The 12,033-nt window shown below is 34.4% G+C and overlaps 1 protein-coding gene across 1 annotated transcript; it reads right to left on the reverse strand.

Moving 5' to 3' along the window:
- Window positions 1-3,281: 3,281 nt before the first annotated feature.
- On the reverse strand, window positions 3,282-6,933 carry LOC131335845 (uncharacterized). The gene is made up of 6 exons (XM_058371379.1): window positions 6,802-6,933; window positions 6,263-6,448; window positions 4,505-4,672; window positions 3,964-4,131; window positions 3,670-3,855; window positions 3,282-3,528 (listed from the first exon to the last, which is right to left on the reverse strand). Exons 1-6 carry the CDS (start codon window positions 6,871-6,873, stop codon window positions 3,463-3,465), a joined length of 846 nt encoding a protein of 281 aa, XP_058227362.1. The 5' UTR covers window positions 6,874-6,933; the 3' UTR covers window positions 3,282-3,462.
- Window positions 6,934-12,033: the final 5,100 nt, after the last annotated feature.

The following is a 12,033-nucleotide window of genomic DNA, read 5'->3' on the forward strand; positions in this document are numbered from 1 at the left end:
CCGCTTGTAACTGAAAAAAAATTAACTAGGTAGCTAGGGTACCAAGATTACCCCCTAAATTGCGGCTAATTTAGCATCTTGGAATTCATATGTAAGGGTAAAGCTTTACAAGAATTTATGCGTAGAAGAATTTAAAAAGCGCACCACACAAGTTGAATTATACATTTATACACTCTTGACAAATATAGGTTCCCAACACTTTTGATAATTTCGCTCAATGGTAAACTCAAAGTATTTATAAGGTCTAAAAAATAATACTTCTACTTGAAGTTTGTTTTTATCACTAGGTGTCAGGTTTATGGCTGCAAAACGAACCAGGCTACTCGAATTCGAGCTCATTTTTGTTTGTTAAAAACTTGTTCAAGATTGGTTTTGTTCGTAAACCACCTAAGCTTGAGATCGGCTTATATTTGCCTTGGTTAAAGCTCGTTTGAGATTGTCTCGTCTCATGAACAAGCTAAGTTGGAACATAATTTTAAAGCCCAGTTTAAGTTTTCAAACCGAGTTTGATCAACCACTTGCTCAGCTTGTTTGGCTCGTTATCACCTTCGGCTTACTTTGTGCCTAACCTGACTTAAAGAGGGAAAAAAAAGTGGAAAAAATTATTGGGTGCTCCTCACGCGATGCTTATGCAGTAGTCCAACAGCACCAAAAAGTGGTGCTCCGAACCAATCCACAAGCACATATTCTCATGAGGTGAACCACTAAAGTGTATGGACGTTCCATAAATATGTGATTCTGAAATGATCAAGTGGTGCACCCGGATTTCTACTGAATAATTACTCCCACGTGACTCGACGAAAATACACACCAACATCAAGATGCTTTTTAACATGCATGTTAGGCGGCTTAGGCCAAACATGAGTGTAATTTCGCTGTGGTTTTGAATTTGATGCAAGAGTGGCTGAGGAAGACAGGCAATGGCTAGGGGATCGCTCAACTCTCATATGAATACCAATGGTAGCCTTTTGAACGGTGTATCTTTTCTTTATTCTCTCCAAGGAACGAACACAATCAGTCAACCATGAAAATTATCTGTCAGAAAACGTTAAACCATCTCAGCAAAACACCCCAACCAATGTCCCTATCATCACATATATATCAATTCACTTTGCGACTTGGGAAGATTACAAGACGCTCTAACTCTTGTCTTCTCCAACCCGACTCAAATGGATTATTCTTTGTATTCAAGAATTTTGCAACTCTGCATTTTAAAAAAAGCCGAAAAAATCTAAAAACTTGTCACATTATCTTTTCAACTTGTAAAAATCTAAAAAATTGTCAACATATATATAAAATAATTTTTTAATAATAGTTTTCAAACTAATAAAAGCAGGTTATTAGAAATAGAAAATAAATTTTTAAAAACTTTTATTTTGAAGAAAACACTTTTCCGAACAGTTTTTGAAAAAAAAAGACAATTTATAAACTGTTTTTTGCAAAAAAATAAATAAATCTTTTAAAAATGTTTCTCTTAGAAACATTGTTGAGAGAGAGAGAGAGAGAGAGAGAAAAGATTTTGGTTATTGGCAAAAAGTTGCTAGTTTTGATTATTTAATGTCCAAAATTTGATAAGTTGCTAAGATTTTAAATTTGGTTAATGCTACTATGAGCACTTTTTTTGAAGGAACATTGCTAACTTTAGCAACCTTATGATTTTGGTTATTCTACTGTGGATGCTCTTATGATGTTTTAAAGAAGGAAAAAATAAAGTAAACAATTACATGGAGTACTTGGTATTAGTAACGTCACCATCCCATGGGCTCTGCTGCGCCCATGGAGGGAGCAGCCCCTATCCAGTAATGAAACAACAGCTTTTTGGTGAAAAAAAAAATCATTACCTTTTATTTGCAATCTTATGAAACAGAAACGTGATTTTGAGTGTTCTAAAGACAAAATTTGATTATGCCTCTTTAGAATAATAAGATCTTCACACCCGTTCAAACGGATAAAAAATTAAAGCACTTAATTTTTAACCGTATTTTTTTAATATATATAAACTGTCTAAAAAAATTAAAAGTGCTCAAATTTTCACTCCATTTGAATCAATGCAAATATATTATTCTTATCATATTATTTTAAAGGGTCGTAATTCATTTTTATCTCTAGGGCTCTCATATTAAGCACGTGTAAAAAACCGCAATATATTGACGGGTTAAAATCATAATCTTTTTCACTTTTTTTTTTCCAAAACCAGTACAACAGGATGTCAAGAAGGCAGAAAAGAAGAAAAGAAAGTAACAAAACAACAAAAGAAATAAACGTATACATATCTAAGACATGAAAGAACATACTACGTATAATTGCTAAGTAGCAAAACGTCAAGCAGGAATCATGTTTGTGAAGTCTGCGGTTTGAAAAGCCAATTTAGTTCTAGGGGCGTTAGAAAAAAAAAAAACCGACGGACTGAAAAAACCGACCGATCAGTTCGGTTTTCAGTTGGGGTAAGGCTGGTACTTTTCGGACCGAACCAAAATCGGTTCGATCTCGATTTCTTGAAATTTTCGCTAAAAAAAAAACCGACGGACTGAAAAAACCGACCGATCAGTTCGGTTTTCAGTTGGGGTAAGGCTGGTACTTTTCGGACCGAACCAAAATCGGTTCGATCTCGATTTCCTGAAATTTTCGCTAGACCGAACCGACCAACAGTATATTTTATAAATTTTACATTAAATATATATATATATATATATATATATATATATATTACATATCTTTAAATTAAATTTAAATTTTATATTTCAGGCAGATCGAAATTTCCGATATCCCCGACCGAACCGATCCCACCCCGAACCAAACTAAACTCAACTCCAGTCCTAAAAATATTTGGACGGAACTGAATTAGTCTTCGGAAAACCGAAATCACCCCTACAATTTACTACTACTAATTTTAATAGGAAGTATGCACGACAGACATATAGTACATACTACTAAATGGGAGAGTTGATGAGTTTAACCTGAGGTAGGAATAAGCAAATCTAAGCCTCTGGAATACGGGTATATAATTCCGATAGGGTAGTAATAATACCAAAACTGTTTTTGTTGGTGCCAAAACTCTAATACATAAAAGTATTGTACATTGCATATGGTACAAGCTTTTTGTACACTAGAGTTTTGACACCAACCAAAACAGTTTTGGCATTATCATTTCTCTTCTGATATCATGTAACCTAAACTATCATGTTGGAAACAACTCACACGACGGAAAGAGACGTGGAACGACTTAAATAAATAAACAGCATAAAAACATTATTTCTGCCACGATGTCTAATACTAACGTAAATATAAGAACAAAACTATAACACCAGCCAATAACCCACTGTTTTAAGATCATTCAGTACAACTTGTTTTCCTGAAACATCATTACTGGAATTGATCGACAAAACTCAAACAGCTTACCAATTTTAACACAATATGATATGACACAATAGTCAACAGAGCAAATGCACTGTTCAACATAAGTTACGATCTCTTTCTTCCAATATAATATTCGGATAAAAGGCAGCAGGCAAGACTTCCAAAGCTGTCCTGTAAAGAAAAATATGAACACAGTAAAAAACACGATAGTAGATCTTGAGAAAAAAGTCTAAAAAACACTATTCATGAGGTAAAATATAACACCAGAGAAATCTAACGTTTAAAAGAAAAAAATCTAAATAAACAAAGTACCTTCTCCTTCCTGCAAGAGGAGATTAGAGTAATGCTTTCGGGATTAGAAGCCACTACAATTTTGAAATCCTCGGGAGAAGCAACCGATTTATCCTCAGCCTGGAAAAAGATGTTGTAAAGAGTAAGATCAACCGAATATTCGCGGAAATATACCCTGAGGATTTTGGTGAACTGGTACGATGTGTCCTGCATTTTAACAAAGATGGTAAACCCACATACAAAGAAAGAGGAGTTAATTAAAGAGGAGAACAAAAAAAGAATCTAATTAATGAAACAAAAGCGAAAACCACATACAAGTTGGCAGTTGTAAGATTTAAGACCAATCTTTGCCAAATCCTCATACACCTTCGGAGCGGGATAGAGAGAACTTTCAGCCCAACATGGTTCATCTGAACCATCTAACTGATCTAATCCATCGATGACATAATCCATCAAGGGAGGAACGTCCCCAAAATCAAACTCCTGAACATAGACAAAGTTAAGACTTGGGATGTATATTGCAAGATAGATTAAATGAAGTAGAGAAGTCTCATGAGTATGACCCAAACAAGGTTCACATCCACATAGACTCTCCCTCCCCTCCTCCCCAAAAAGGAACACACCTCATGGAGCACGCATAATTCCGAAGCCGGCTCACACATCTTTCAATTCTGATCAAAGTGTAAGAAATGAAACCTATTGGGTCTGGGATATGTTTTCAACCTTTGTCCCTATTACTCAATTTCCCTTCACAGATCAAATATGCTCTCTCTCTCTCTCTCTCTCTCTCACACACACAAACACACACACACATATAAAGACATTGGAGTAATGCATGTAGGATAGACAAACATACACGTCTCTCCTTGATGCGCCTAATTTCTTCCCTCAGCAGCAGCTTCCTCTCCACCTGCTGCTGCTTGTATGCGGAACTTTCCTTCTGTTTACCATTGCCACCATTCTGAGCAGATCTCTTCCTCTTCTTCAAACTGTCACTGCCTTCCGCCGCCGCCACGTCCAAACCCTAGATGAAAAGTGGACAATACAACAATAAGTTATAACTCTAATAAACGAAAGCATAAATAAACACTACAATCAGGTCAAGTCATCAATAAAAACAGGCAGTAAAAGCTACTGGTTAGTTTGCGGAGGAGGAGCTATCTCCTATTTTTATCATTCTCCTCCACGAACACCAACCTCACAACCCTAAGATGAAAACTGGACCGTACCCGAAACATTGTAACAATACATAAAAGCATAATTCAACTTAAAAAAATGGATTTGTGTTCAAGAATGAAATCTTAAATTGAATATCCGCTACAAAACAAATATGTTTATTTTGTCATACAGTATGATTCATGTCCAACTGTCATGATTCATATCCAACTATGTCAACTGTCAAGAAAAGATTTTTTTTTAATTTAAATTAATACGGAGTACAATCATCAACTGAAAAAGTTATGCGAACAAAAATCCTACTAGTACTAGCATGCGGATGGTCTTTTTCTGTTTATTGTCGTACTTCTCTGCCACCAAACCCGAGATGATCGTGTGTGAATATAAATAAATATATATACATATATATACACTCCGGATTAGGGAAGGGATCCCAGATTTTGTGTTTCGTGCAGACTTGTTGTCCAAGTGTCCGAAGCATTTTAAAGTGTCCCCTGAGTGTCCAAATGGAAAACATTAATAAAAAACAAGGACACTTGAAAATGAGTGTCAGAAAAGTGTCCGGAGAGTGTCGGTGTCCGACACCAGTACGAGACCTCTGATAAAGTGTCTGTGCTATACAGCTCATTTGGTTTTTTGCTTTAATGGAATATATATGGAAATTAGAAGCCAGCATGGTTGGAAGCCCTATACATGCAGAAGTTCTTCAGAAGTTATTCTACTTGGACTGTTGCACAAGTATTTGCCTTCACTGCGTGCCCTCTCATCGATCTCACAGGCTCTTTCAAATTCGTCATTAAGTATATGAAGACGTCATCTGGTTAGAAGACCTACAGAAGATTATAGACTGCTCTAATGTGCAGGTACTGTAAGCAAATATTTACTTCATTGGAACAAATAGTTGATATAGTTTCTCTATCTTTAGAGGCTCATACTGTCAATAGTGCCAAGGTGGTTTTCATAATTAAAAATAAATAAAAACCCACAAAAGAGACAGTTTAAAATTTAAATGGTTTGGAAATTATTGCACTCTGGGATGCAACGTTTTTTCTTATTTAAATTATTTCTGCATTTACAGGTCAAAAAATGTTATGCTACATTAATATCTCTTGTGCAATATAAATTAAGAGCATATGAGCAAATTATAAATCGTGAGGGTTTCTGAATAAAATCATGCCGCTAATATTTCTTGAAACATACAGAACTATTCTAACTGAAGTCCATTCTTGAATTTTGCATACTATGATGTGAATGGCTTATTAATAATGTTCGCATTGAATCATGCCACTAGCTCGATTCATGTTGGCACATTTCATTCAAACACGATAGGTTCGTCCCACATACACGCTAAACCTAAACATATAATTGTGAACATCTCTCTCTCTCACACACACACACAAAGACATTGGAGTAATGCATGTAGTATATACAAACGTACACGGCTCTCCTGGATGCGCTTGTTTTCTTCCTTCTCCAACTGCTGCTTCTGCAATGCGGAACGGGTCATTATGCGGCCCAAAAGTGCTGGTCTAGCTTTCTTCTGTTTCCCATTGCCATCACTCTGAGCAGATCTCTTCTTCTTCATCAAATTGTCACTGCCGTCCGGCACAGCCACATCCAAACCCTAAAAAATTGTGTAGACGAATGAAAGCGTCAAAAAAACAGCAGAAGCAAAATCTCAAAAAAGGATATGAAATCGGAAAATCCCAGGGGAAACAAAATAGGAGAAACCGCTTGGATTCCAAATCCAGAAACAAATCAAGCGAAAAAGGATATGAACATCCACTAGATCCGCTCACTGATTTTGCAATTGCCAATACGGATAGTAGTATTGGGAAAGGAGGGGGTTTGGGGAGTATCTCGGAAGGAAGGAAAGGAGGAGGACGGATCAGTCTAGGAAGAAAGAAGGAGAGATCTCATCATCACAACTACTAACCAGGTAGCTAGGAATAACGTATTCCATTACATGATACATACCTTATCGGTTGGTGGCTGGTTTTGAGATTGCCGCCGTGATCTTCGCGCTGTTGCAGCCACCACAGTCATCATCTTCGTTGTAGAGAGAGAAACCACTCGTTCTATCTAACCTATGAAAAGAAGGGGAACGCCGACTCAGAGGCCGTTCCAGTAACTTGAAAAAGTTACTTTTTGAAAAAGAAGGCAATTTCAAGCTTAAAAATCATGTGTTCACGTAAATAATTTTCCTACCAATATGGATCTTATTTGATAGATCTCATTAAGATCTTTTAAACGGTGCAAAAAAAATTAAAAAAATATTTTCCATTTTCATTATATTTGAATTTGAAATTACCTCCATTTGAAAAAAAAGAACTTTTTTAAAAAGTGAAACACCACCTCAGTACATATAGAGCTCAGTGTTTTTGAATTCCTATATTTTCAGCCCTTCGATCTCTTATATATATTTTTGTTTCAGCCGTTCGATCATAGAAGTAGGATAGAAAACTTCACCCTAACGGGAAAATTTCAAAAAAGCCAATGAATTTTTAAGAATTTTAAAAAAATACTTGAATTTTATTTAATGACAAAAAGACACCTAAACTTACTATTCTGTTAATAATTAGGCTTCAGCCATCCAATTCCGCCATACAATTTGTAACTATTTCTTTTTTGGGGAAAAAACTAAAATAGTCCCTGTAGTTAAGTATTTGTGTCAAGTTGGTCCCTGTAGTTGTAATTGGCTCGATTTACACTCTGTACTTTTCATTTTGTTCCAATTTGGTCCAATTACTAACTTCCGTTAGTTTGCCGTTAGTCCTTTAAACAACAAAATCATATGGCCCCCCTTTTTTGGGGTTAAAATAGACTCGTTCGGCTAAATAAGCCAACTGGCTTATTTTTTTATCCTTATTCAAATTTTTTTCGTATTTGTAAGTTTTTCGTCAATTTTTTTGGGGTTGTTGTATTGTTATGACAAGAGGAATCTGAAAAGTAAAAAATTATGATTGAGATCCAATTTTTTTTGAATGAAAACGAAAAAATTGGCTTATTGGATTATTTTTGTCTTTATTCAAGAAAAATTAGGTTCGATCGTAATTTTTTACCTTTTAGATTTCTCTTGTTATGACGATGCAATAATTTCCAAAAAAATGACGAAAAACTAACAAATACGAAAAAAATTTGAATAAGGACAAAAAAATAAACCAGTTGGCTTATTTAGCTGAATAAGGTTACTCATTCCCCTCTTGTCCTAATATACCTCTGAATCAAAACACAACTCATTCTTCCATTCTCCATTGATAAGGAGGCACTTGGGAAAAAATTTGGTTATCATTTTCTACAAAAAGTTGCCGTCGAATTCAGCATTTTCATGATCAGCCATGAGGCATTATAACCGCTGATATTGTTTACATGTTCAACTTGTGGACAAATACTGAGATGCTTTATTTTTCTGCATAGTACTAAAAATGCATATAGAACCATGTCCAAAAGTTACAACATGATATAGATCCAAAAGTCAACATGATAAATAACCAAATCCAAAAGTCAAAATATTATATAAACTCAATTCCAAATTTATCATGTCATAACCTAATATATAGACATAACAAACCACTCAACTAGGTTACAATAAACCTAACTTAACAGCCCAAGTGGTTACAAAAAATAGTACCCTGTCATTCCATTCATTTTCCTACACTTAACCTATGCACTGATTCCTGACTAGGAATGTTGAAAAATAAACCTAAGCCAATTTTTCGTCTTTATTTAAAAAAATTGAATTTCGATAATAATTTTTTACTTTTTAGATTCTTCTCGTCATGACGATGCAATAACCCCCCCTCCCAAAAAAAAAATGACGAAAAACTAACAAATACGAAAAAAATAAGGAAGTTGGCTTATTTAGTCGAACGGATCTGTTTTAACCCCAAAAAATGGGGCCATATGATTTTGGTATTTAAAGGACTAACGGCGGACTAACGGAAGTTAGTAATTGGACCGAATTGAAACAAACTAGAAAGTACAGAGTGTAAATCGAGCCAATTAAAACTACATGGACCAAATTGACACGAACACTTAACTACAAGGACTATTAGAGTTTTTTTCCCTTCTTTTTTTAGTAGTAAATAAATATGCAATAAAGTTTTTTTTTTAAATATTTACAAAATTACTTTAACCCCATTTTTCACTACAAGAAAAATCACATTGGGTGACGAATGAAAATCGTCACAAATTGCTTGTTTTTCGTCACAAATAATATAGGTGACGAAAAAAAATTTGTCGACTAAAGGTTGTCGAGGATTCCTACCTGGTGACGAAATCTATTTTTCGTCACCTATAGTGTCTTTTGATGACAAAATACTTCGTCATCAAAAAGTGAATAATTGGTGACGAAATTTTTTTCTCGCTTATTGTGCTTTTTGATGACAAAATTTTTTGTCATAAATTATTTCTTTTGGCGACGAAAAAATTCGTCACTGATGAGTCTCATCGGTGACGAAAATTTTCGTTGCAAAAGACGTTTTCATATGGGAAAAAAATCCTTCTTTCTTGCTCCTGCTAGGTTTCGAACCTGAGTCTCTTGAGTTTTTCGCGCAAGCTCTAACCAACTGCACCACACACACTTTTCAGTAAATATTTGAAATATATAATATATAACATATATGTTTAACTTTAAAATATATTTTGAATGCAATTTTGAACCTTTAAACATTAAAATTAGTAATTTTGATAAACATGAAAGTTGTAGGCAATTGAGTTATTGTTCAAACCCAATTTGAATTATCTCAATCGGAGTTTTTAGTAAAGAGTTATGTCCGAAATACATTTAGTGACAAAGCACAATTAATAAATTTCGTCACGAAAGGTACCCATTTGATGACAAAATATATTTTTCGTCCCTGAAAGCGTTAAAATGGTGACGAAATTATTTTTCGTCACCAAAGTTAAGCATTTGGTGACGAAAAAAATATTTCGTTACTAAATTGGTCTCATTTAGCGATGAAATATATTTTTTGTCACCAAATGATTATCTTTGGCGACTAAAAATAATTTCGTCACATTTTTTATGCTTTTGGTGACGAAAAATGTATTTCGTCGCCAAATGAGTACTTTTGGTGACGAAAATATTATTTTCGTCGCTAAACAGGTATAATTGGTGATAAAATTATTCCGTCACGGAAGTTGTCAAAACGGTGACGAATTTATTTTTTCGTCGCCAAATATATTCATTTAATGACAAAATTAAATTTCGTCGCCACTTTTTCGTCACCAATTTTCATTTTTCTTGTAGTGTTTTTTATTTACAAATCATACATTTCCCTCTCTCCCTCTTTTTTTTTTTTTAAAAATTCAACCCTACACCACCAATTAGCCCCACAACCAACCGATAGTGGAATTTCAGATTTTCCCGAATCCAATCCTTAAATCAGAGAGAGAGAGAGAGAGGGAGAGAGAGGTAATTTAAAAGTAAAAAAAGGGTGAAAGTAATTTTTGATAAATAGTAAAAAAATTATTGCATATTTATTTATTACTAAAATAAAATAAAGAGTTAAAAATAATTTTTGAAAATAAAAAATAAAAAAAATAGACGGAAGGTTAACACCTTCCATTAACTCTATCCGTTATAAGTTGACGGAATTGGACGGCGGGGGCCTAATAGTTAACAGAATGGTAAGTTTATGTGTTTTTTTGTTATTAGTTAAAGTTCAGATATATATATATTTTTTGTAATGTTCATGAAAGTTCCGGTGTTTTTTAAAAAATTTCCCCACCCCAACCCCCCACTTTAATCCAGAAGTGAGGACTTCACCAGCGCAAAATCAAGTGAATTGCAATGAATCCAATCCTAATCCACGAGTCATGGTTTTTAGAAAATACAATCGTGTTTGGATTAAAAGTCATACGGTTCGGTTCCAATTTAATCCGTAAGTGACAGTTCGGTTCCGGTTTATCCACGGATTACATTCCATAATCATTAAATTGCAAATTCATCACAAAAAAAAACACACCAAATTCTTCAAAAAAAAAAAACAAGTATTACAATATGCCATTATATCCAACAAGGTAGCAATCAAATGAAGGTACACAAATATTATCCAGAATTATGATCGAAAAAAATTATGATCGAACTCATAAATTTTTTCAAAAAGACAAGAATAAGTAAATTTTTTTGGGTATTATTGACTTATTTTTGTTTTTATTCAAAAAATTATAAGTTTCAATCAAATTTTTTTACTTTTTCAATTCCTCTTATCGAAACGAATCAATAAGTCACAAAAGTTTAACGCAAAACAAAAAAATTGAAATAAAGACAAAAAAATAAATCACTAACTTTTTAATCTAAACCCTATGCGGGACTACCATGAGAGAAACTTATTCACGGCGGAGCGCAATTTCATCATTCCATTTGCGCAATCGATGGATGAGATGTGTTTTCAATTTTGACTAGTCAAAATAATTATTACCGGTCACAATTGGTTTTTAATTCGGACCGTTCAAAATATTTTTGGACATGTGTAATTTAGCATAGAAGAATTGAGAGAGAGAGAGAAAGAGAGAGAGAGAGAGAGAGAAAAGATGGAGACACAGAGTATTCCACTTGATTCTTATTCCATCGTTAAAAATCTCAGAGCTTCCATTGAGCTTCGTTGAATGATGAGAATTTTTAGTGGGTTACCTTCATGACCCATTGGGTCATTTAAGTTGACGCAATTGATGCCCAATTAAGACCCAACTAATAATGGGTTAGTTGGGTTTGGACCCATTCTTACCCAACTAATAAATGGGTTGGGTTGGGTCTATTTTTTAATTGATGGGTCTGGATTTGTTAATGGGTCTAGGTTTAATTTGCCACCTCTATGTTTACTGCCCTTTGGATGTTGTGCAATGAAGAATGAAGAGTGCTTACATGAGTATGCCTTTTTGGCAAGACCTAGCAGTACTGACTTATTTCCCTTCTTTCCCTTCTGGCTGTTTTGGTTCCATGATTGACTTTAGTTTGGAGTTTATGTCTACTGCCTTTCGGATGTTGTGCAACGAAGAATGAAGAGTGCTTTCATGAGTATGCCTTTTTGGCAAGACCTAGCAGTACTAATTTATTTTCCTCGTTGTTTTGGTTCCATTTTGTACTGTCATGAATTCGTGCTCGCGGATTCTGATAGATTATGTTAGCTATGTCTTAGCTTTTGGAAAGTAATGAGTCAAGACAAGTTATGTAAATGTATGTAGCTCAATTGTACTCTTTTGGAA

This window comes from Rhododendron vialii, chromosome 8a, assembly GCF_030253575.1.
Source record: "Rhododendron vialii isolate Sample 1 chromosome 8a, ASM3025357v1".
NCBI lineage: Eukaryota > Viridiplantae > Streptophyta > Magnoliopsida > Ericales > Ericaceae > Rhododendron > Rhododendron vialii.